Below are 25,781 nucleotides of genomic sequence, written 5' to 3' on the forward strand. Positions count from 1 at the left end.
CTGGAGACAGGCAGGTTTGGTGAATCGGAGGAAGCAAAAAGTTAGGTGTGGCAGGAACATAGGAAAGAGGGGAAATGACCAGGGAATGTTTGAGAGTCTAAATAAGGATGACCGTTGTTAAGAATTTAATTAGCAGACTTGCGAGGACTAGTCTAATTAATGCACTCGGTTTGTAGCCCTTGCTAATTTATATGACCACACAAAATATTGTGATTTTAAAAAAAACAGAGAGAGTGAAGGAGAAGATGTTTTTATTTTTGCTGAATTGTTCTAGGAAAATACAGTATCTCCTATATAATCCAGTAGACTGAGAACAGATACAATTGGACTGCACCATTTATTTCATTAAATGCTCACTCTTCAGTTGTAATGCTTTGCTTTATATTTGCTTTCAATACAAATGTGTTGCTTATCAGGTGATTTAAGAGCATTTATAGCAGCTTTATGTAAAAAGTATAGTTTCTTAAAAAACTCAACATTAAGGCTTCAGTTTAAACTTTTTTCTTTGATAATTTGTATATGCCAAGCTTGTTCTAATTTCTTGTAATGTACTGGAAGGAAAACCATTTTCAAGTTTGCATTGATTTGTGGCAATATTTGTATTCAACAATCAAATGTGACACTATTTCCTTTTAAATGGCTATGCACTTAATTAGTTTCACTTGTTCAGCAATTAATTGGTTTCAGAGACTTCTTATTTTGGTATTGACCCTGACTATTGATAGTTGGAGCAGATATTATATCAGGACTGCAGTGTATGTTTTCTGATCACACCACATAAAGTTTTCACATCTGAAAAAAAGTTCTCAATCATGATATCATCTAGTATCTTTCATAACTGTAAAATATTCTTCAACTAGTCTCTTTTTTTCATTTATTTTTTCCAGTATTGCTTCTAGTAAATATGTGGCAAAGGGAAGCTGTAAAAGAAACAGAAAAAAAAAGATGATCAAAACTCTGTATTTTCTTCAGTTCAGAAACATATACTAAATATCATTAAACCATTTGAACTGAGCTATCTGCAAACTCTGCACCCATAATGGTACCCTACTGGGTCTCTTTTCAACTGATCTTGCCGGTTAGTGTGGGTAATTTTGTCTTTTATCATAAAAATGATACAGGAGCAGAAGTAAAATGAAGAAAGATAAACGCCTTATTGAACAATCCATGGTTTACAGACTGTGTTAATGTTGTAATCTGCAATACAAGCAGCTGAGCCATTTATCTTCAATCAGTTGATCAATAGCAGGCTACAGCCCTCTCTAGGGCCCACAGGCCCACAGAAGTAGCACTATATGTTCATCACTCATAAGAGAGGGAGAGCGAACTATCAATATACTTGCCTGTGTTACAGCTGAACGTCTCGAGGATTGTAGGGTGAAATTTCAGAGGAAAAAAAAATGGCAAAAGTATATACATTGATTAAGTTGTTATAGAAAAGTTTATTTGGCATATCAAAGTGTAATACACATGTTGCAAACTGCTGAGTTTATGAAATGTGAGTACATTTTAAAATTTAATAATTTATATAACATTTCTGGTAAAGTTTTATTGTTCCTGGGCTTTATTGAGTTGCCTGTAGAACTCATAACAATACACTTATAGGTGACAAGTACAGGCAAATCTGAAATGTTCCCCAGTTGCCACCCAAAGCCATACTGACTTTCTTTTATCCTGCTTCCCAGCTATCTAGTGTCATGCAAGAGATTTGTAACAATCAAGAAACTCATTAATTCAGTTTTTGGAATTGTCCTTTTGATTAACCAGGGAAGACTACTTTTGTCTCCCTGAATAGAATAAGGACACTTAAGCCCAGCACCCCTTCCCTACAGAGGTGTACAGTCGGGCCATTCTAGGACAGCCACTGCAGCGTCGCTGGTCAGCACCCAAACAAAATCAGCCCAGTACCCTCCGTGTAAATTGCTCAGTTGTGCTCAGATCGCTGTGCTCAGCCACAGTGATTATAATTAGCTAACCCCAGCATAATGGTTATTTTCTGAATTCAAACTGGGAAAAAAAGAGAAAAGACTGGCCAGTGGTGGTGAAACAACAGGCCAAAATGGCGCAGACTGTGTAAGCCATGAAGAAAACACAGAGACCAAAGCTGGTCCATAGAATTTCCTCAGATCCTAAATAGCTTTCTAGTTTATACTCTTGAGTCTCTGTAAGGAGACACTATCTATAGTCTATGTAAGGAGCTTCACACATTTGTCTTACTTAAAATTTAACACTAAATAAAGTATAAGATACAAAAATACCATATTTCTTCACTTTTTAAGATACAGGTGAATATAAGATACCCACATTGACTTAAAAACAACTTTTTCTGGAAAAAAAGGAATCTACCATATTAAATATACACAAATTTGCATATGTATTTTAATTTCAGAAATGTGAAAATGTGGGAAAATGCATCATAGAATCAAGGAACAAGAATATGTTAGATTTCCTTCTGGAAGATAATGATACAGCAAATCCTTACTTTGAGAAAACTGCCTTTCTGGGATGCATAAAAGTTATACATATTTGCCAGTTTTACAAATGAGATAATTCTCAGGGCATTAATATTAGATGTTAAAGAAATACACACACATACACACACACACACACAAAGGCAAAACTATCGGGTAACTTTGTTTTGCCTATGGCCCTCAGTACTGTATGCAATCCAACAAAAAAGGAAACAAACACGATGAGAATACCCTCCCATCTCTTCCTGGTAGAGCAAAAGCAGAAACGAGTATTTTAAAAAGTTGTTCTAAAAAGTACAAGTTGTTCTAAGAAAAAAGAGTTCTCTGAACAAGTAAGTGTGGGAAACAAACCAAAGTTTAAATGTTATTTTATTTCTGGATCTCTTAGAGACTTTACTATGCTAATGCACTGTTTCTTGCAGAGGGCAATGTATACCCTGTTTCTAAATTCATGGTCCACACTTTTCTCATAGTCTATTTATCATGTGGCACTGATGGCCCATGGAACACACTCTAGGAAGCGTGCTGGTTCTACGATTTCCTATATAGTGATGTCACAAGCACTTTTACCAGGCCACAATGTACTGACATTAATTATCTCATCTGCACATTTCATTTTCAGGTTAAAAACTCGGCCTAGTTTTTATTATCTTGCAATCAGAACAATTTTCAACATGTCATGTACTTGAACATTTGGCTTCCCTCTAAAAATAGTCTAATAAGAGTTTCTCTTCCAGGAAGCCTCCAAGGTGGAACAAGAGGTCCATTGACTAATTTATTGCTAATAACTCTTATATTCTCTTCCTTTGGCTCCCAATAAAACGAAAAGCCCCACAGTTAAACACAACTGTTTGAATTGTGTCTCCTAAGCTTTGTATAGAGGCTAACACTTGATGAAGTTCAAGAAGCAGCCTATCCTTTAATCAAGATGCCCAATTTGTGTACATCCATCTCCCCTTGTAGGTTCTTCTATTTTTCTCTACAAATAGGTCAGAAAAAACCTTTACAATAATTTCTCTTTATATAATAAAGAGAAAAGCTCATAATATCTCACAAGGTTGTTGGAGATTAAGTGCAGGTTGGGAAGATTTCCTGGAGAAGGAAATGGCAACCCACTCCAGTACTCTTGCCTTGAAAATCCCATGGACGGAGGAGCTTGGTGCAGGCTACTATCCATAGGGTTGCAAAGAGTCGGGCACGACTGAGCGACTTCACTTATTTCATACAGGCAGCGTAAGAGTCTGTTCTTTTCTCCCTCAGATACAAAAAGAAAGCACAACTCTTTTACTGACAGGATTTTGGACTTGGGTTGAAGTGGCAACCTGACTGGCCAACAGCAAAGCTCTTTTCTCCCTTGCTCCATCATATGTATAGGTGAAACAACAAACCTGCAGAATATGCTGTCTTGGGTTTCATCTCGGAATATGCTGGGGCCTACGAAGTCCACAAAGTCTGCTGGGCTTTCTGCATAATTTCCTTATCTCTTTTGCATAAATATAGAAATGACTGTCTTAGTTATGTTACTGCAGTTACACAGGCTTGAACTCTTCAGCACAAGGAGAAAAATGGACAGGGGAAGAGCTGATACTCCATAAGATTTCTTGGAATGGAAATTTAATTAGGACATCCAAACAACCGTGAGTTTTACTTGGTCTATACTGTAATCTTTCTTTAAAGATTAACTAACGTATGCGTTTGTTTATTTTTGACTGTGCTGGTTTTCCTTTGCTGCATGTGGGCTTTCCCTAGTTGCAGAGAGTGGAGGCTGCTCTCTAGTTGCGGTGCCTGGGATTCTCACTGAGACGGCTTCTCTTGCTGTGGAGCACAGGATCTAGGATGTGAGGACTCAGTAGTTGAGGCACATGGGTTTAGCTGCCTCCATGGTAAGCGGAATCTTCCTGGACCAAAGGTTGAACCTGTGTCCCCTGCACTGGCAGGCATATTCTTAACCACTGGACCACCAGGGAAGTCTCTATACCATAGTCTTGAAGGGGGTCTTTCTGGTTGTTCTGGCTGTCCTTGTTGGAAAAGGTGACTTCTCTTATGGGAAACACTTCCCCTAACTTCACACAGATTTTAGGCTTCTCTTACATGTAAATGACCACAGATGTATGCCAGTGATAGAACTTCATCACTCACACTTACAAAGTATGACTTCATTTAGAGGCATTTCTGTAGAAAGGTAAGATATGACTGATACTTGCAGATGCTGGAGAGCTACATTGGAAGAATAACAAAGCCTCAAATCTGTAACTGTGAAACACACAGATAGTTTACAGCATCGGCATGAACTGGGAATGTGCTCTCAATAGTATAAAATTGAACATTTTTGTGTTGAAAGAAAAAGACTGAAGTAAGGGTATCTTTTTAAATCTAAAGGGCAAGATTAACAATTTTTTTAAATTTTATTTTTAAACTTTACAATATTGTATTGGTTTTGCCAAATATCGAAATGAATCCGCCACAGGTATACATGTGTTCCCCATCCTGAACCCTCCTCCCTCCTCCCTCCCCATACCATCCCTCTGGGTCATCTCAGTGCACCAGCCCCAAGCATCCAGTATCGTGCATCGAACCTGGACTGGCGACTCGTTTCATACATGATAGTATACATGTTTCAATGCCATTCTCCCAAATCTTCCCACCCTCTCCCTCTCCCACAGAGTCCATAAGACTGTTCTATATATCAGTGTCTCTTTTGCTGTCTCACATACAGGGTTATTTTTACCATCTTTCTAAATTCCATATATATGCGTTAGTATACTGTATTGGTGTTTTTCTCTCTGGCTTATGTCACTCTGTATAATAGGCTCCAGTTTCATCCATCTCATTAGAACTGATTCAAATGAATTCTTTTTAATGGCTGAGTAATACTCCATTGTGTATATGTACCACAACTTTCTTATGAATTCATCTGCTGATGGACATCTAGGTTGCTTCCATGTCCTGGTTATTATAAACAGTGCTGCGATGAACATTGGGGTACACGTGTCTCTTTCCCTTCTGGTTTCTCAGTGTGTATGCCCAGCAGTGGGATTGCTGGATCATAAGGTGGTTCTATTTCCAGTTTTTTAAGGAATCTCCACACTGGTCTCCATAGTGGCTGTACTAGTTTGCATTCCCACCAACAGTGTAAGAGGGTTCCCTTTTCTTGTTTTCAGTTTGAAAACTATTACCAAATGGTATTGTTTTCAAAATAAAAATTGACTTTAATCCAGCTGAGTCATACTCAAGTAAAGATATTACATGTTATTTATTATACTTGCTTTTAACAAAGATATGATTCAATGAGATTTTGAGAGTTTAGTAAGAGAGACTGATATAGTTTGATAATTATAAAATTAAAGGTGGAAAATTTGGTATAAATAAATATTTGTATGGTTATTCAGCTATCTTGTAATTAAAAGATTGAACTTCATAAAATAACCAAGCATGGTATGAGAAACAATGATTTATTTATAGTTTAAAACTTGCACTTAATTATAAGCTAAGTTTCCTAAATATTGCTTATATTTCTGGCACATATCTATCTACATACTTATCTATCTTAGAGTGTCACTGAATATTGAAGTCTGTGTCTGCTCTTCTTTGGTAAAAGCTATAACTTGTTTTCCTTTCACCCCCCCCCCCAATTTTTTATAGTGGTAAAATGCGCAAAACATAAAATTTACCTTTTACCTTTAATGACATATGTCTTTTTCCTGGTATCATGAAAGTAGGCCTGAGATGGTTAAATTAAAAAAAAAAAAAAATCCCAGTAAGGCTCTGAATGGAGAATTTTTAACTCTTGCAACTTCAGCTGGATGTGAGGAGTGAGTGTGTGTGGGTGGCTGTGTGTGTTTATGTGTGTGGAGAGAGTGAGCATGGGAGTTCGCATGTATGTGGCATGTTTTAAGTATGTTGTAAGTGCAACACTGAATGCAACAGAGTAAAGGTCTTCAAGGACATTTGTTGTAAAGAGAAACTTTCTGGTAACCTTCAGGCTGGAAGTTATTCTATTTACTAAAGCCAGGGAGATTTATAAAACCTTCCCACTGCTGTGTCACAAAGCATCTATAGAAGGTAAGCATATTTTGCAGAAAGGGCACAGAGGAAAGAGCCATTTTAAATTTCAGCATTTGTAAGATCTGAAGCAACCTAATAGGAAGAGGGATATTTAAAGGCAAATAAAAACCACTGGTCAAAGTCTGTACTTTAAGTTATCAACAACCCAAGGCAGGATTTTTGATATGGCTCCCATACAAGAAAGTGATCTACACAAAGTAGATGAAAACTGCCTGAGTGAAATCTGGAAAACTAAATCAGGACACATTTTCTAGCCATTCCTGGATAAGGGTTTTTGAAATATAAATCCTAGTAAAGAAGCACATTGCAGTTTTAACTGTATATTACTTGCTTTATATAAGTACACATATTTCATTATACATACCCATAATTCCGTTCAAGTTTGTTGAAAAACTTTCATAGTTTTTATATTTTATCTGTTTATTGTTCTCCATCACCAGAAATATTAGCTCCATGAGGACAGTGATTTTTGTCTCTTGTTCACCACTATATCTCCAAACCTGAAATGTGGTAGACACTACTGCATGAATTACCTTTCATGCAGTAGACACTTTGCAACATGTTTTTAAAATGCCTTCCATAGCTTGGGTTCAACTTTATCTCCACTAATTCTTTCCATGGCCTTATAAACTCACAAGCACATAAGATGGTTTCAGGTATTATTAAGGCCTGAAAACAAAACTAAATGACCTTTTCTATAATTTCAATTTTGAGGATCAGAATGGACAGAACAATTAAACAATGTCTCTTAGAGGGCAAATGTAAATAACTGACTCCTATCTGTTTGCATATAGGAGGAAGTAATATCAATTAGAATACTATAGAGGTACAGCTCCTTCTGTGCCAACTGAAAGGAAACCTATTAAATATGAAGTTTAAAAATTTATCTCATTTATTCATAGTTATGGCCAATGGACAGAAATTCAAATTCAAATGCATTTAACACAGTCTCTGCTAATGGGGGGTAACACGGCATATGTGATATAATAACTTTATTGGATTTACTTTTAAAGGTATTCTTTTTATTCTTTGTTCACTGTCTCATATTAAGGGATTCATTTTTTAAATGGAGACATAATTCACATAACATAAATTTCTCCATTTTGAAGTGTATAATTCATTGGTTGTACACAGCTGTACAACCATTACTTTCGTCTAATTCCAGAATGTTTTCATCTCCCCCAAAGAAACCCTGTACCCATTAGCAGTCACTGTTCCTCTGCCCCCATTCTCTGGCAACCACTAACCTACTTTGTCTTGATTTGCCTCGTCTAAACATTTCATATGAATGCAATCATACAATAAGCTGCCTTTTGTGTATGGCTTCTTTCACTTAGCATAAAGGGTACAAGGTTCTTCCATGCTGTATGATGTATCATCATGTCATTTCATGACTGAATAATATTCCACATATGCATATAACATGTTTTATTTATTCATCCGTCATTTGACAGACCTTTGGACTCTTCTACTTTTGAGCTATTATGAACTACTGAGCGCTATGAACGTTTATGTAGAAATTTTTATATGGACGTATGTCTTCACTTATCTTGAGTAGATACCTAGGGATGGAACTGCTGGCTCACATAATCTCTAGTTTTTAACTTTTGGAGGAACTGCCAGACTGTTTTTGACAGGGGTGGCATCATTGTACATTCCTACCAGCAATGTACAAGGGTTCTAATTTCTCCACATCCTCACCAATGCCTGCTATTCTCCTCCTTTTTGATTACAGCCATCCTCCTGGGTATGAGGTAGTATCTCATTTTGGTTTTTGGTTCGCATCTCCCTAAAGGCTAATGATGCTGAGCATATTTACATGTGCCTAATGGCTATCTGTATATATTGTTGTAGAAATGGCTATGAATAGTCCTGAAGGTCTGTTTCTTTTCTCTTGTTGTTGAGTTGTAAGAGTTTGAAATGTGTTCTTAAATGGTTAGATTTCACTGAGAAATGCCAGACAGAAGGCTTGGGTGAACTGTGAAGTCCCTGAATGAAAAACTGTGAGTCCCTGAATGATGTTACCTACTAAATGTGAGTCCCTGACATGTTACCTACTAAATTTTTTACGGCTTCAGACACTGACATCTTCTGTCTACCAAATCTGATCTACCCCTTTTGTTCCCTAAAACTCTTAAAGGTATCATCATCTTTCTCCTCATATAAGGTATTAAACTCATCTCTCTTTGGTTTCTGCTTTCTCACCCCTTCATTTAATCTCAGTCCGGCTATGTGATTCAGAGACTACAAAATGGGTCATGTCTATCTCGTCCTTCCTATTTTTTATGGTGAGGACACATGCAAGCCCCTACTGGCTTTGTCTAGACTGCCTTCTTGCTCCTAGTCTCTTCTCCCTCTAAACCATCCTATACATTGATCTTGTGCAGCTTTCTAATGCACAACTCTGATTGCATCCCCTTCCTGTTCAAAGGTTTCCATAGTTTAGTCTCAGCCAACTTTTCTTGTTTCTTTTTTTCCTCCCACTTCCTAAAATACAGAGAAAACTAATTTTGGAAGGTTTTTCCACCCTATTATGATCATTAATTTGCTTTTTTGTCTCTGCCATTAACTGTAAGTTTTAAAAGATGTAATAATGCAGAAGAGGAATTAATACAAGTAACTCTTCAAAGAAATTAAAAGGCAGCTGTGTCATAGAAAATGAAAGTAGATATAAGAATGACTTTTTTCCAGTATGACTCTTACTACTAGAAATCTGTAAGGACAAAAGTTGGTGCTGATAAAGATCAAATACTTAAAATTACCAATTGTATCAAGACCACTTGATGGAAGGACATACCTTTGCACTCTGTGTTAAATATAGATAAGTTAAGGCTCTAGACCTTTTAATTCTCACTCACTCCTGGCTAACAGTATCAGAAAGTATTACATTTTTGTCCAGGTCCATATTGTCACATGGTATCTCAGTTCAGTTCAGTAGCTCATTCGTGTCTGACTCTTTGCGACCCCATGAATTGCAGCATGCCAGGCTTCCCTATCCATCACCAATGGCCGGAGTTCACCCAAACTCTTGTCCATTGAGTTGGTGATGCCAACCAGCCATCTCATCCTCTGTCGTCCCCTTCTCCTCCTGCCCCCAATCCCTCCCAGCATCAGAGTCTTTTCTAATGAGTCAACTCTTCGCATCAGGTGGCCAAAGTACTGGAGTTTCAGCTTTAGCATCAGTCCTTCCAAAGAACACCCAGGACTGATCTCCTTTAGAATGGACTGGTTGGATCTCCTTGAGTCCAAGGAACTCTCAACAGTCTTCTCCAACACCACAGTTCAAAAGCATCAATTCTTTGGCACTCAGCTTTCTTCACAGTTCAATTCTCACATCCATACATGACCACTAGAAAAACCATAGCCTTGACTAGACGGACCTTTGTTGGCAAAGTAATGTCTCTGCTTTTGAATATGCTATCTACGTTGGTCATAACTTTCCTTCCAAGAGTAAGCACCTTTTAATTTCATGGCTGCAATCACCATCTGCAGTGATTTTGGAGCCCAGAAAAATAAAGTCTGACACTGTTTCCACTGTTTCCCCATCTATTTCCCATGAAGTGATGGGACCAGACGCCATGATCTTAGTTTTCTGAATGTTGAGTTTTAAGCCAGTTTTTTCACTCTCCTCTTTCACCTTCATCAAGAGGCTTTTTAGTTCCTCTTCACTTTCTGCCATAAGGGTGGTGTCATCTGCATATCTAAGGTTATTGATATTTCTCCCGGCAATCTGGATTCCAGCTTGTGCTTCTTCCAACCCAGCACTTCTCATGATGTACTCTGCATATAAGTTAAATAAGCAGGGTGACAATATACAGCCTTGACATACTCCTTTTCCTATTTGGAACCAGTCTGTTGTTCCATGTCCAGTTCTAACTGTTGCTTCCTGACCTGCATATAGGTTTCTCAAGAGGCAGGTCAGGTGGTCTGGTATTTCCATCTCTTTCAGAATTTTCCACAGTTTATTGTGATCCAAACAGTCAAAGGCTTTGGCATAGTCAATAAAGCAGAAATAGAAGTTTTTCTGGAACTCTCTTGTTTTTACCATGATCCAGCAGATGTTGGCAATTTGATCTCTGGTTCCTCTGCCTTTTCTAAAACCAGCTTGAACATCTGGAAGTTCATGGTTCACATATTGCTGAAGCCTGGCTTGCAGAATTTTGAGCATTACTTTACTAGCGTGTGAGATGAGTGCAATTGTGCAGTAGTTTGAGCATTCCTTGGCATTGCCTTTCTTTGGGATTGAAATGAAAACTGACCTTTTCCAGTCCTGTGGCCACTGCTGAGTTTTCCAAATTTGCTGGCATATTGAGTGCAGCATTTTCACAGCATCATCTTCCAGGATTTCAAATAGCTCAACTGGAATTCCATCACCTCCACTATCTTTGTTTGTAGTGATGCTTCCTAAGGCCCACTTAAGTTCACATTCCAGGATGTCTGGCTCTAGGTGAGTGATCACACCATCGTGATTATCTTGGTCGTGAAGATCTTTTTTGCACAGTTCTTCTGTGTATTCTTGCCACCTCTTCTTAATATCTTCTGCTTCTGTTAGGTCCATACCATTTCTGTCCTTTATCGAGCCCATCTTTATGAAAAGGCAAAATGATAGGATACTGAAAGAGGAACTCCCCAGGCCGGTACGTGCCCAATATGCTACTGGAGATCAGTGGAGAAATAACTCCAGAAAGAATGAAGGGATGGAGCCAAAGCAAAAACAATACCCAGTTGTGGATGTGACTGGTGATAGAAGCAAGGTCTGATGTTGCAAAGAGCAATAATGCATAGGAACCTGGAATGTTAGGTCCATGAATCAAGGCAGATTGGAAGTAGTCAAACAGGAGATGGCAAGAGTGAACGTCAACATTCTAGGAATCAGCGAACTAAAATGGACTGGAATGGGTGAATTTAACTCAGATGACCATTATGTCTACTACTGTGGGCAGGAATCCCTTAGAAGAAATGGAGTAGCCATCATGGTCAACAAAAGAGTCTGAAATGCAGTACTTGGATGCAATCTCAAAAACGACAGAATGATCTCTGTTCGTTTCCAAGGCAAACCATTCAATATCACAGTAATCCAAGTCTATGCCCCAACCAGTAACGCTGAAGAAGCTGAAGTTGAACAGTTCTATGAAGACCTACAAGACCTTTTAGAACTAACACCCAAAAAAGATGTCCTTTTCATTATAGGGGACTAGAATGCAAAAGTAGAAAATCAAGAAACACCTGGGGTAACAGGCAAATTTGGCCTTGGAATATAGAATGAAGCAGGGCAAAGGCTAATAGAGTTTTGCCAAGAGAATGCACTGGTCATAGCAAACACCCTCTTCCAACAACACAAGAGAAGACTCTATACATGGACATTACCGGATGGTCAACACCGAAATCAGACTGATTATATTCTTCGCAGCCAAAGATGGAGAAGCTCTATACAGTCAACAAAAACAAGACCGGGAGCTGACTGTGGCTCAGATCATGAACTCCTTATTGCCAAATTCAGACTTAAACTGAAGAAAGTAGGGAAAACCACTAGACCATTCAGGTATGACCTAAATCAAATTCCTTATGATTATACAGTGGAAGTGAGAAATAGATTTAAGGGACTAGATCTGATAGAGTGCCTGATGAACTATGGACTGAGGTTCGTGACATTGTACAGGAGACAGGGATCAAGACCATCCCCATGGAAAAGAAATGCATAAAAGCAAAATGGCTGTCTGGGGAGGGCTTACAAATAGCTGTGAAAAGAAGAGAAGCGAAAAGCAAAGGAGAAAAGGAAAGATATAAGCATCTGAATGCAGAGTTCCAAAGAATAGCAAGGAGAGATAAGAAAGCCTTCCTCAGCAATCAATGCAAAGAAGTAGAAGAAAACAACAGAATGAGAAAGACTAGAGATCTCTTCAAGAAAATCAGAGATACCAAGGGAACATTTCATGCAAAGATGGGCTTGATAAAGGACAGAAATGGTCACATGGTAGAAAAGTTTTTATTTTGCGGTAATTATTTTATCAATATAAATTTTTCAAATCAAGGCAGAAAAAGTTTTTTTTAACAGAAAACAATTCTTTCGCCTAATCCTAATAAGAAAAGATAAAACCTCAGAGCCAGATTCACTCCTATAATGTCAGAATTCTATTATATACAGCACTCAACACAGAGGGAGTACATAAAAGGGAAGTTTTCTTATAATTTAATCTTCAAAGTATTTTAATAATCAAATATCAATGTTGAATTAATTTGGAATTTTTCAGGGAATGCACTCAATTACTCCACAGCTTCAAGATCACATAACCTCAGGTTCAGGGAGCTGTATGGCATAAACTAAACAAAATGAATGAATGAACATATTTACACTTTTACCCACAAAACCCTGTGAGCATAACTTAGACTCTCAAAAACTCATGGACAAAGAAAACCTTTTCTAAAATTCAGGACAAATATAATTGCTAGAATTGAGAGAGAAGAAGTAGGCTTAAAAAAAAGATGTTTTCTATTTTATAGATTTTTCTCTTGGGCATAATTATAAAGTGACATTCAAGTGCAACCAGTGAAGTCCCTACTTTTTTTTCTTACAGAATTCAAAGACATCAGCAAAACCACCTATGTCAGTAATAAAAATAAAAGTCTTTGACTTTTTAAATGTTATCATACTGTCACAGTGAAATAAAATTAGCTTGACAAATGCTTTAAAGGCACATGGTGCAGTTCATTATGTATAACAGCAACAGCAGCAGTTTCCCAGTGTTCATAGAGGCTGCTCCATTAAATTCACCTCCAGTCAATAATTAGGAGTCCACAAATAAACCTGGGCAATTAAATCAATACTGCCAGGCAATTATATTCCAGAGTCCAGGCTCACTGGCACAAAAAGGCATTATATCAAACTGCAGTATTAAGTGGTCTAATGCCATTTTCAACAGGACTTTTTTACACTAACTGGACAGAATAAGGATACACCCAGATAATGTAGAATGCACATATGAATATCTACATGTGCAGATGTGGTATCAATAGAGCTTTAGTAACATTTAATAAAGATTTATACATATGGATTTATGATTTCTGTGTTCATAATTGATGATAACACTTCTATATCAAAAGGTCATACTTACATGTTGAATGTTTAAAAAATCCATTAAAAGCATATTTTTATAACATTCTAGTTAAAAAAAAATAACCCATATCAATCATTACTGAACTCCTTTGATGTGCCAGGTACTGGGCTGAGTGCTGGGAATGCAACATGACTGAGAAATGGCTTTTCTTCTCAAAAGCTAGAAGGCTTGCCCAGCACCTGCATGTCTGCACTTAAACAACTTGAAGCAAAAAAGTGCCCATCACCTTCTGTTACTATAGATAGTAACAGTCATAGTATTTCCAGATAATGTTTCAAAAATATAAAAAATGGGTACTAAGGATATGAATAGTTCACGTATTATTTACTTATTCTTGCTTTTCCAAAAACCCATATACTGCACTCACAAAACAAGAATTTTTTTAAAATATTTTGAGAAATACATTTTAGCTGTTTTGAATCAAGTTCATTTTTGAAATCAACAATAATTAGGTTGAGCAAAAAGAACCATAATGAAGAAGTTGTAGAATACATTACATGCTGTCAGTGATATCAGAACAAAAGCCGGCTATGACTAGAAAAGCAGGGCTCTCACCTGCCAATAAACTGCCCTGATCACTTACAAGAGGGGCACATCCCAACAGACTATATGTGTATTAAAAAAATACTTGAAAGAGAAGAAAAAGTATCACACAGGTCACAGCAGCAGTCTCAATAGACCCCTCAGGGATTTCCACTCGTCTTGGCCTTGTCATCCTCTATGCAGCTTTCCACTCGGCCCAGAAAATGTCGATAGGAAAATGTTTGAGGGGCCTCTGGTGGAAATTTTTTCATTCTTTCTGCATTGACAGGATGCCAAATCAATATTTACTTCCCACTAACAAGCTGCTCGAGGTCTCAGTAGAAAATATTGTAGAGAATGCGGGAAGACACAGTAATAAACAGCTGTCTGGCTGTGAGGAAAACATGAATTGACTGGAAACAGGGCCACAGTAAAAGGTCACTGAAACCCATGAACTCCTCAGGTGTCCATATCAACTACTAACTTTAAAGACACATAATAAAGAATCTCTGTTCCTAAGAGAGCTGAGAGAATGGATCCTTTTCAGTCTAGCAAGCATAGACGTTGACTCAATAATTTAATTAATGCATTTGCTAAGACCCGTGTTGGCTCTTTCCCAAGGCACTTGCTTCATTTGTTAAGTCCAGAAGTACAAATAGAGGGTTAACTTTCCTGTCTGCCTATTGGAATACTTCTTTACCTAACAGAAGTAAGCAATGTGTAAGTGTTTCCAAAATTTTAGGCATCTAGTAATAAAAAATAAGCTTGGAATTTTTATCTGCAACTTTTAATAAATGAAGTGGAAAAGTGAAATACCTGTCCTTCAAGAAGTTTCCGAATGTACAACAGCCATTCTTTGTCATTTTCGGCCTCGGTTTTCGTCCTTTCAATTTCCTAGAGGAAAAAATAAAAACACTGTAGTTAATTTCATTTATATGAACTTGATCATACTGTTAGAGAAATACTGATAGAATTGGATTCAACAGAGAGTAGCCTGTCCTTTCAAAATGGAGAATATTCAAATCAATGCTCAATATCTCCATTCATGTGGAATATCAAGCTATATATCTGTATTTCATAATTCAGGAATATTTTATTTCTGTATTCATGGTGGAGCTCAAGGTATGGACTGAAGTGGAAGAGAAAGTGATTAAAACAGAGTGAAAAAGAAGATGGAGCCATAGAAAAGAATCATTTACAAGTGACCCTCAGAAGATGATATAAAACCTTATACTCAAAAATCAGACTTGTCAGTAGATAACTAAGGGGTAATTGTTACAATTACAACTTGTCAGTAGATAACTAAGACAAAAGAGGACAGGCATAGGTTCTGGTGTATTTAAATGCTTACTTATTTAAAATGTCCAACAGCTAACTGATAGGCAAGGGACACTCCAACTTAAAGTACTGTAGGTCACTAAATATTTTCAATGCCTCAATTATCAAAGTGAAATATTCTGAAAGTATAATGTATTCACATATGCAACTGAATTAACTATTCAGTTAAAATCACGATTCAGTTTGCAAAAAAAAGAAAAATGTACTTTTCAAAAAGAGAAGGGTTTGGGAAACTAACATTTGTTGAAATTTACTGTATGCCAGGTATCAGGCAAGGTACTTTGCATAGGCTGTCATAGTTTTTTACATGAATTTACAAGGGTTGGATATAGCTTAACACATATAATTCAGGTGGTTTGGGCTCTACTTGGGTAAGTCACTCAACTCTTTAGACATCTGAAAGATGCAGGCATCAGTCTAAACAAGCTCAGATCTATAATGAAATCTAGTAAATATATCCAGGTGTGTGCAATAAGCCCTCATGGAACTGCGTTTTTTCCAGGAGGACTTCCATTTAAGGTTGTATGGTACACATGTTTTGGTGCTGGGCACCCCTGGCTCCATACTGCTTCCTCCCAGAGGCCAGGGTGTCATTTCTTCACAGAAATGTGCCAGCTACTTTGGGACTAACAAGAGATATCCTTTACTAATTCATATACTCAATGGGGACAACTTTTTCTAATTTTTCTAATCAAAGGGAGTGCTTTTTTTTTTTTAAACTTGTAAGCCCAAGAAAGGGCATGTTTAAAGACCACATAAAGGCAGAGGCCGTGTCTTCCAGAATATGTATCTGCAACACACACACACACACAAACACACAAGGGATTTTGCTATGTCTGCTTGTTTTAAAACTTTTAGGCAACGGTGGAAGACCTTAATATTTTGTTAGGTTTCTTCTTTATCCATCAAGTTTCAGTTAAATGTCTATAATAAGAGATAGTTAACAGCCTTGCCACAGATACTGTTATTTCCTGTGTGGTTTATATTTGATACTGTATTTCATAACGCTCTTGGACTTCAAAGTTCAGAATTCACAGACATTGTGGCCTAGCTGCTGAAAAGAGGAAACCGATCATTCACTATCCGATTTACTCATAGGATGAAAATAATCACTATAGGATTCCTTTGACCTCCTTTCTAAGAATTCTTGGCAGTTTAAAAACCTTTGCAAGTTGTAGATCTGCTCTACTTGAGAAATGTTTTGAGACGCTGACGGGGGAGGGGTGCTAAAGGATGTTCTCCTGCAAACACTGAAGTCGATCATTTTATTTATTCACTGAGCAAATATTTATAGGGAAGCTATGAGTGCCATCATCTCTTTGCTCTTTCTAAACAATAAAAAAAATCTAATATTTAATGTATCAAATTTCAGAAACTTAACAGCAGAACAGGATTGAGTATCTTCCACAGGTTTCACAGAAGACTGTGTATGAAGTTCTGCTGTTGATGAGGTAATAAACCATCAAAAATGCAGTGCCCTCCTCAGAAGGTACAGAAATGCTACTGCAGACTTATAAGGTATATGCATATAAATTCACTCAGGCAGGATTTTACCCACTGTAAAGCAATAAATACCTTTTTAACTTAATCAACAATAATTTTAAATCTAACTAAAAAAACCCAATATATTTACTACTTTTAAAAAATCTCATATAGGAGGAAAACCCCTCAAATCAATCATGATCCAGCTAACTAACTTCTTCAAATGGGCTTAATTAAAAATAATAGCTTATAAGATATATGATTAACTAAAGAATATGGAAGAGACAGGGAAAGATAACTGATCTGAATAACAAGCAAGCAGTTTTAAGGTTATATGTACTGGCTTACTTCTATATTACACAGTTAAATTTCTCTAAAGGTTTTTTGAGTTAATACTCTTGATGTATCTTTCATTGGTATATTAATAATCTTGCCTTCATGAATATTATCTTAAAGATGAAATTCTAAGAACTATAAAACAAATGAAAATATATATTTAACAATCAATGTAAAAACTCCTATATTAATAAATATTTAAATGATCTTACCGCTTCATCTTCTGTGTCCAGTATTTCCTCTAGGTCCGATCGTGAAATGTTCAGGATAGAAGCTGCCAAGGTCTGGGCTTTATGGGTTGAGGTTTTACAAGCATCCCTGTTTTTCTGCATCTTTTTAAGCTCTCTGATTTGTCGCCTAATCAAATGGACATCATTTTGTAACTCTCTGACCAAGGCCTGCAACATATTGGAAGACATATGGGCTCATATGGAAGTAATAAATGAAGAGAAAGCAGTCATAACACAAAAAATGTGAAGATACTAGCAAATCATTTTTTATTAGGATTATTCTGATTTTATTTATATTGGAGCAAAATGGATTGCTCTTTACTTTTTGTCAGGGCACAATAAAAGCTCTCTTAAATGATCACTTAACCAACTTGCTGATTAAACAAATTGCTCCAGTCCCTCTTTCAGATTCGCCAACTGCTATCTTGGTGAATACTTGCAGCAGGCAGGTTAATTAGTATCACGCCAGAGCACAACTCTCCCACCAGTTGAGCTGATGCCAACTGTCCGATGTATTTATTCCTAAGTGTGTATATCAGTTGTAACAGGTTAGTTACATAATTGATTTAATTATTGCATAAACTAATGAAATATAATGGCAGAAAAATGTTGTTTCTATTAAAACTGAACTAGAAATCTTTGAAAGGATTTGATAAGGACAGTTGGGTAAAACTGCAATTAAATTATGTGTGGGCAAGATGACAATAAAGTATTGACAAAAATCATAAAAATCTAGGCTTACATCCACAAGAGTGTTTAATTTCTCCCTCTGAGAACGCATGCTTATGCGTGCATAAGAAAAAAGGCAGCTCTTACTCCGGGTGAACAGAGTTCTGGAGTCCGATGCTTGGCTTTGTGGGCTGAGAGCAGCTAGCTAGATGTTTGGGTAGATTTCAATCTTTTGCCAGCCTAAGCAATGTTGCAGTAAATAATGGTGCTTGTATATATATTTTGCATCCCTACAATATATTCCTGGAAGTGAATTTGCTGGACCAAAGGATGTGTTTAACTGTAATTTTGAAAGCTGTTGTTTAATTCTCCCTCTATCCAAGATTGTACCAATTTATACCCACACAAAGAACATATGAAAGTACTTGTTTCTCCATATCACTGGCAAAACACCAATCGGGTTTTCAGGGTAGTTTTTTACTTTTTACCACTGTATTTTAAAGTTTCATTTCTCTTATTAAAAATGAAATTGAGCATCAGCCTTAACAAATAATTTTTTTTCTTTTGTCTTTTATCTATTTTGCAAAGAGTTGACTCATTGGAAAAGACTCTGATGCTGGGAGGGATTGGGGGCAGGAGGAGAAGGGGACGACAGAGGATGAGATGGCTGGATGCCATCACTGACTCGATGGACGTGAGTCTCAGTGAACTCCAGGAGTTGGTGATGGACAGGGAGGCCTGGCGTGCTGCGATTCATGGGGTCTCATGGGGTCGCAAAGAGTTGGACACGACCGAGCGACTGATCTGATCTGATCTATTTTTCTTAGTGATTTATAGGGATTATTTGTACTTTAGGGAAATTATATGTTGAGGATTTCTAATTTTTTTCATACTTTTTCTTTTGACAGTAATTACAGTATTTTATGCAAAGGAAAAATATTTTTCAAAAAAATTTTAACATGCTAAATGAATCTATTCCCATATAACTTTTGAATTTGGTGTGATACTTTAAAAAACATTCTCCACAATTTATATATATATATGTATATATATAAAAGTATATATATATATATGTGTGTGTGTGTTTTTCAAACCATGATTTTTTTCTGCCACTTGTAAGATTTTGCAGTTATAAGTGTGTTGTCCATTTGTAATCCTCTAGAAAATTATTATATAAAATCATAGTTGTCTCATCACCACCTAGTAAATAGTCCATATCTTCCCCATTGATTTCATGCATGTTTAGATCAGGTTCTGAACTTTGTATTCTGTTCCATCTGTCTTATTGGTGAAGCTTTATAGTATATTTTAATTAGTGAGGCTTTGTCATAAATGTAATCCAATAGGGGTATCTCCTTTCAATTACCCTTTTTTTCAGATTTTTCTTGTTAATTTTTGATTGTTTGTTTTCCATATAAACTTCAGATTGAGCTTGTCTAAACATTCTTTGGAGAAGGCAATGGCACCCCACTCCAGTACCCTTGCCTGGAAAATCCATGGATGGAGGAGCCTGGTAGGCTGCAGTCCATGGGGTCACTAAGAGTTGGACACGACTGAAGCGACTTAGCAGCAGCAGCAAACATTCTTACTGGTATTTTATTTAAATCACGTTAAATTTTATTCAATCATGTTCACATTTTAGAATGTTGATTCTTCCTAATCAAAGACCATGGTAGTCCCTTCCAGTTGGTTAAGTCTTTATTTGTGTTTCTGGGGATTATTTAAAGGTTTTCTCTTTATAGATCTGTTTATTCCCTGGCCTCTTACTTTTTGTAGGGGCTGATTCTAGTACCTATTGTTGCTTGTAGACATAAAGATTGTTAATATATAAATTTGCTGAAATTTCTTATTTATTATAAGAGTTTTGCAGCTGATTCGTCTTTAGCTTCCAGAAATTAAATCATATCTGCAAATACTGATAATTTTATCTCCTATTTAAGCCTTTTTTTTGGTCATGCTCTTCAGCTTATGGAATGTGGTTCTTAGTTCTCCAACCAGGGATTGAACCCAGGCCCTTGGCAGTGAGAGCATGGAGTCCTCACCATTGTATCATCAGGGATACAGTGAATAGCAGAACATTAAAAAATAATATACCACACTAAGTGGAGTTTATTCCACAGATGCAAGGATAATTCAATACTAAGAAAATTATTAAGAATCCTATTAATAGATTTATGATGAAAAATCATATGTTAGTTTATGTGGATGCTAAAATGGATTTAAGACAATCTGGTTTCCATTTTTGTAAGAAAATTTTATTTTATAAAATTCCATTTTATTTTCCAATTTTTATACCTCCATTTTCTTTTTTATTGAGTTGATTATTAACTTCTTTCTGAATAATATTAAATAGTAATATTGATGGACAAATTGTTCCTGATTTCAGTAGGAATCTAACTCTTAGGAAATACTATGCCAGATTTTGGGTTGAGAGCTGTATTTTAATATAACAAAAAATAAGTACTAATATAAAATATATAATGTAGTTTTACACAGTTAACTATCTACATATTTTAATTTCTTACAAAAATGGAAACCAGATTGTCTTAAATCCATTTTAGCATCCATATAAACTATCATATGATTTTTCATCATAAATCTATTAATAGGATTCTTAATACTTTTCTTAGTATTGAATTATCCTTGCATCTGTGGAATAAACTCCACTTAGTGTGGTATGTTATTTTTTGATGTTCTGCTAAACTCATTTGCTGATATTTCATCTGGAATGTCTACATTAATAAGAGATTGATTTGTTTCAATTTTGTGCAATCTTCCAAAAATATTTGGAAGGTATTTTCTCTTTCCATGTTCTTCAGTAGTTTTAATGAAATTGAATCTGTCTGCTCTTTACTGACATTGTAGCACTCGCCTGAATTTGGCATAGTATTTATTGTATGGAAAGATACCTTCTTGGCAATTTCTTTTAATTTTCCATTTGTTCTAGAGGGACTTTTGGTACATTATAATTTTCCTAAAAATTTGTACCTTTCAGAAAGTAGAATATATAAAGAAATTCTACTTTTCAACATTAATTCAGATTTTTCTTTGTGGTGTGTCACGGGTGGGAATGCCTGAAAACATACACACTCTGAGATGGAGATTTATGTGGGAGAGGGTACTTAGGAGCAATACCTACAGAGCCTCGGAGATGAGACAGCCTTTCAGAGTTGTCTCATCTTTATTTTTTCCCCCTTATATATGACATGAACATTTTTCTTGGCTATTATTTTTTTGAGTCCAGAAACTTTACTAGACCACAGAACATATACAGGGTATGACATGTTAGACATGTCATGTTAGACATGACATCAAATTTTCCGTGGTTCATGTTATGTTCTTGGAAGTCTTTATTTTTGAAAATTATTTTTGGATTATAGCTTCAATATTTGTTCTGTTCCATCATTTCTTTTCTTCTTTCAAGAGTCCAATTATACATATGTTGAAAATCTGTAACTCGCTTCATAAATCCTTTTTTCCCCAATATTTTTTTAACTGAAGTATAGTTAGAATGAAATAGTGTACACTTTAAGTGTTTAGTTCAATGAGCTTTGATAGCTATATACTTCTATGTCATTTTTGCTATCATAAATATGTACTGAATGTTGCCAAATGATTTTTAGGGAATATTTGATTATACTGATTTTGCTTTTTTTTTTAGAACTGTTGAATCAAGCTTTCTTTCCTAGAATTGTATCAACTTATTCATGGTGTAAATTATTTTCACACAACGCTTGATTTGATTAACTAATATGCAGTTGAGAATTTTTACATTGATGTTCATGATGAAATACTGACCTGTACTTCTGTTTTCTTACAATGTTTTGTCAGGTTTTGGTTTTAAGGTTGTGCTGGTTACATAAAATGAACTGGGACTTATTTTCTTCTCTGCCATTTTCTGAAATAATTTCTGTAAGATGGTGCTATATTTTTCCTGAAAGTTTGCTCAGTGAAACCCTCTGGATCTGGAGATAGTACATGTGTTTTTGTGTGTGAAGGCTTTAGGTTTTTCAAAAAATCCAATTTCTTTAACTAATAAAGAGCTACTCATATTTTCAATTCAATCTCCTGTTAGTTTTTGTGATGAAAGAAGTCAATTCCTAATAGTTCTGACCATTTCTCTTGGTAGTTTAGTAGGGACTCAGGGCAGTTTAGAAGCTACACTGAGTCAGTCAGAGGAAAGAGCAAAGGGTTTGGCTGATGTCCACACTCTTGTAGACAATGCTCAGCCTTGGGTCCCTAGTGTGCAGACATGGTGGGGATGGGGCCCTTCCTTCTTTTGGAGTGCATTCTGTCACACATTCAGCTTGCTGGCTTAGGCAGACCTCTCTGCCAGAAACTTGGCCACAGTAAATACCAAATATTTATACTCAGTGTTTGCTAAGGAATAAAGGAAGCTCTGGGGCTGTGTTCATTCTACAAGTTGTCTGTCTCTCAGCTTTACCCCCCAAAACCTGAAGCTATCTAAAATGTGATGCTAGTGGTGTATGATTGTGAAGCCACTATAGGACAGGTAAGAGGTACTTTTTTGAAAAGTTGTCCATTTCACCTGAATTGTCAAATTTATTGTTATAAACTCATTCATATAATTTCCTTGTTACTTATGTTTCTGTAGTGATATCCTGTCTTTTATTCCTGATATTGGTAATTTGTATTTTTAACCATTTTCTTCTTTATTCTTGGGCTTTATATCAATGTAAAATAGATACCTGTGGGTTATTTGAGGTATATACCTAAGCTTATATTGTTTTCTAAACTGAAAGCAATTTTTCCAAGGCCGTTATTGACTACTTTCCCTTACACTGATCTGAAATGAAAAATACAAACTTTATGCTCTAAATTCCCTTAGATGGGCTTGTTTTTGTAACTCTTTCTGTTCCAATGCTCTATGGATCTATTCCTGCACTTAATCATGCCATTTTATTTATACAGCTTTATAGCCTGTTTTGATGTTTGCTAGGAAAAATTTTCCTCTCTCCTTCCCATTCTTCTCCTTCTTCAGCCATCTTCATCCTCTTTCTTTCAGTTATATTTCTGGAACCAGTTTGTATCCTGGACAGCACTGACATATACATCAGATATGGAATGAATTCTCACATTTAACAATATTATTTCTTCACATTCATAAAACAGTATATCTTGCCATTTATTTAGTTCTGTTTTATGTCATTCAGTGTTTTATAGCTCACTTTATAGGTTGCTTGCATTTCTTGAAAGGTTTATTCCTGGGTATTTAATACTTTCTTTTTATCACTATAAATACAAATTTACAAATAGTACTCTAAATATACTATTACTTGTAAAGTCTACTTTATTTTATATGCTGACTTTGTTCTGAAATTATTGCTGAATTATCTGTTTAATAGTTCGACTGGATTCTCTTGAATTTCCTAGGTCCATAAATATGTCATTGACAATCACAGTTCAGTTGTACATGTTCAGTTTATTTTGGAAAAGGAGCTGTTTTACAGTTTATGGATTTTTAAAAATTTTTATAAAAGCAATTTTAAAATTTACTTTGAGTTTTTTTGTTTTTTTCTCCTAGCATTTTGAGTTGAAAGTTAAATTTTGGCTGAATTTTGAAGGTTTTGGTATTTCATTATAGCTCACTTTGAAACAGTTCATAAACTCACTTTTTATTTTCTCCTTAACCCCAAAATCATATAGATGGGTTTGGAATTTCTAAGTGGACAGAAACATTTGGCTGATTATTTGCTAAAATCATAGTTACATTATACTCTACTCAGGGTACATTGCCTAAAAATGATTTTTGCTTTTTTCGAACTTGAACTTTGTAGATTTAGATGTTAAGTAATTTCTGTGAATGTTCCACATGGGTTTGAAAAGAAAAGAGCCTTGCTTACATTTTCTCTATTTGGATTGTTTATTTCTGAGTATAATACAGATTAAATACACTAGAAAACAGTAAATACCTTTGTGGATTTGTGGATTCTTTGATTTCCATTTGTAGTTTCACCAAATTTTGCTTAATGTTGCCAGGTACATAAAAATTCATGAATTTTATATCTTCTTTACAAATTATGCATTTTTATCAATATGAAATTGCTTGCTTTACCCTTATTAATTTTTTTCCCTTAATTTGTCTCCAAATAATATTGCTGTATCTTCTTTTCTTTTAGCATTTAGCTGGAATATATTCAATTGTGTGCTGGTAATCAAGCTCTTGCAGGGGATGGGTATGATTTGTAATGTTTGCCAATTTCTATGGTGTTAGGTACTTACACATGATTGATTTCAAACAAATAACATGAACGAGATGCTGGGAAGAGATAAGCAAAATTGATTCTCCCAGGCTAACTGCAGGATATCATAATTTTATTCTTAATATTTTTTTTTGGCTTTTGGTATCATGTTTTAGGTGCATATTTTTCAGAATCTCATAGTCTCTGTTTTTTTTTTTCTTTTTTTTAAATACATTTCAACTTCATTATATATACTATGACTATTGGTATGTTTGGATCATCCTTATCCTTTTTATTTACCATGCTTCTTATTAACTGTTCCTCTCCTTTGTTCTATCTTTCCTTCCTCTCTTCCTCGCATTCTTCTTCCTGGTTTGTATTGAATTGATGGAGATTTTAAATTTTTTAAATTTCCTCTAATTCTTTGAAAATTAAATGCTTGATTCCTATTCTTGTGGTCAACTTTAAAACTCCTGAACATATATTTAAAATTATTTAAGTAAACTTGATTAATTTAATATAATAAAATCAATATTATATTCTGAATCAATATCTAGAGTTTCTCATCCTCTGTATGTTCCACCAGAACAAAAAAGAAACATCCCTTACAATCACCCCCTCACAACTTCTGGTACTATAATCACTAACATCAAGTTATTTAGATTTAATTGTAGGAGTCTTTGTTTTCCATTGTTTCTTATGTTCTAAAGATTGACAAGAGTCCCATCTGGGCAGAAAGACCTGAAGAAGTGAAGAGGTAAGCTATTTTATCAATAATATACAGAGGAAAGAGCAAAGACTTTGAAGAAAAAAAACATGGCTTGGGGAACACATGTATGCCTGTGGCGGATTCATTTTGATATTTAGCAAAACTAATACAATTATGTAAAGTTTAAAAATAAAATAAAATTTAAAAAAATAAAATAAAAAAATCATTAAAAAAAAAAAAACATGGCTTGCAGTATTCAAAGAACAGCAAGAAAGTCAGTATGGTTAAAGAGGGATAAATGAGGTGACATGTAGTAAAAAGTCTTAGAAGTAGCAACAAGACTAATCATGGAAGCCTCATAGCAATGTTGCCATTAGCTGGCTGAGAGCAACATGGGTATATTTGGGGAAAATGTCTGTATTATTAAAAAATGTTATTTTGCTGAAATATACTTCATGATGCTCAAATATTCTTCCTCCCTTCCAAACTATACCTTTCAGATACATAGTAGAGTCTCACTGCACTAAGTTCATTGAAATTTTACTTCCCCCACTTATATCCAGGTTAAGATTTTGTTTTCATATGATCACACTTGCCTTTGTTTCTATGCTGGTGCTCTGCCTGTTTTCAGCTCTGGGTGT

General features: G+C 35.6%; 1 protein-coding gene across 24 annotated transcripts in view; it reads right to left on the reverse strand.

Moving 5' to 3' along the window:
- Positions 1-234: 234 nt before the first annotated feature.
- CNTLN (centlein) overlaps positions 235-25,781 on the reverse strand; it is a 363,772-nt gene continuing 338,225 nt past the window's right edge. For 19 of the 24 annotated variants that reach the window (XM_086414988.1, XM_086414986.1, XM_086414980.1 and 16 more), the window contains 3 exons: positions 17,542-17,727; positions 14,990-15,067; positions 1,423-3,726 (listed from right to left, as the gene is read on the reverse strand). In XM_086414988.1, coding sequence (XP_086271114.1) covers positions 3,475-3,726; positions 14,990-15,067; positions 17,542-17,727 — 516 coding nt within the window. In that variant the 3' untranslated portion in view covers positions 1,423-3,474. Of the gene's footprint in view, positions 921-1,422; positions 3,727-14,989; positions 15,068-17,541; positions 17,728-25,781 lie in introns of those variants that run through there. The other 5 variants (XM_086415000.1, XM_086414981.1, XM_086414999.1 and 2 more) reach the window with 1 other exon arrangement.

Source organism: Bos grunniens, chromosome 8 (assembly GCF_055505025.1).
Source record: "Bos grunniens cultivar Pamir isolate PY7600 chromosome 8, Bosgru_T2T1.0, whole genome shotgun sequence".
Taxonomy (NCBI): Eukaryota; Metazoa; Chordata; class Mammalia; order Artiodactyla; family Bovidae; genus Bos; species Bos grunniens.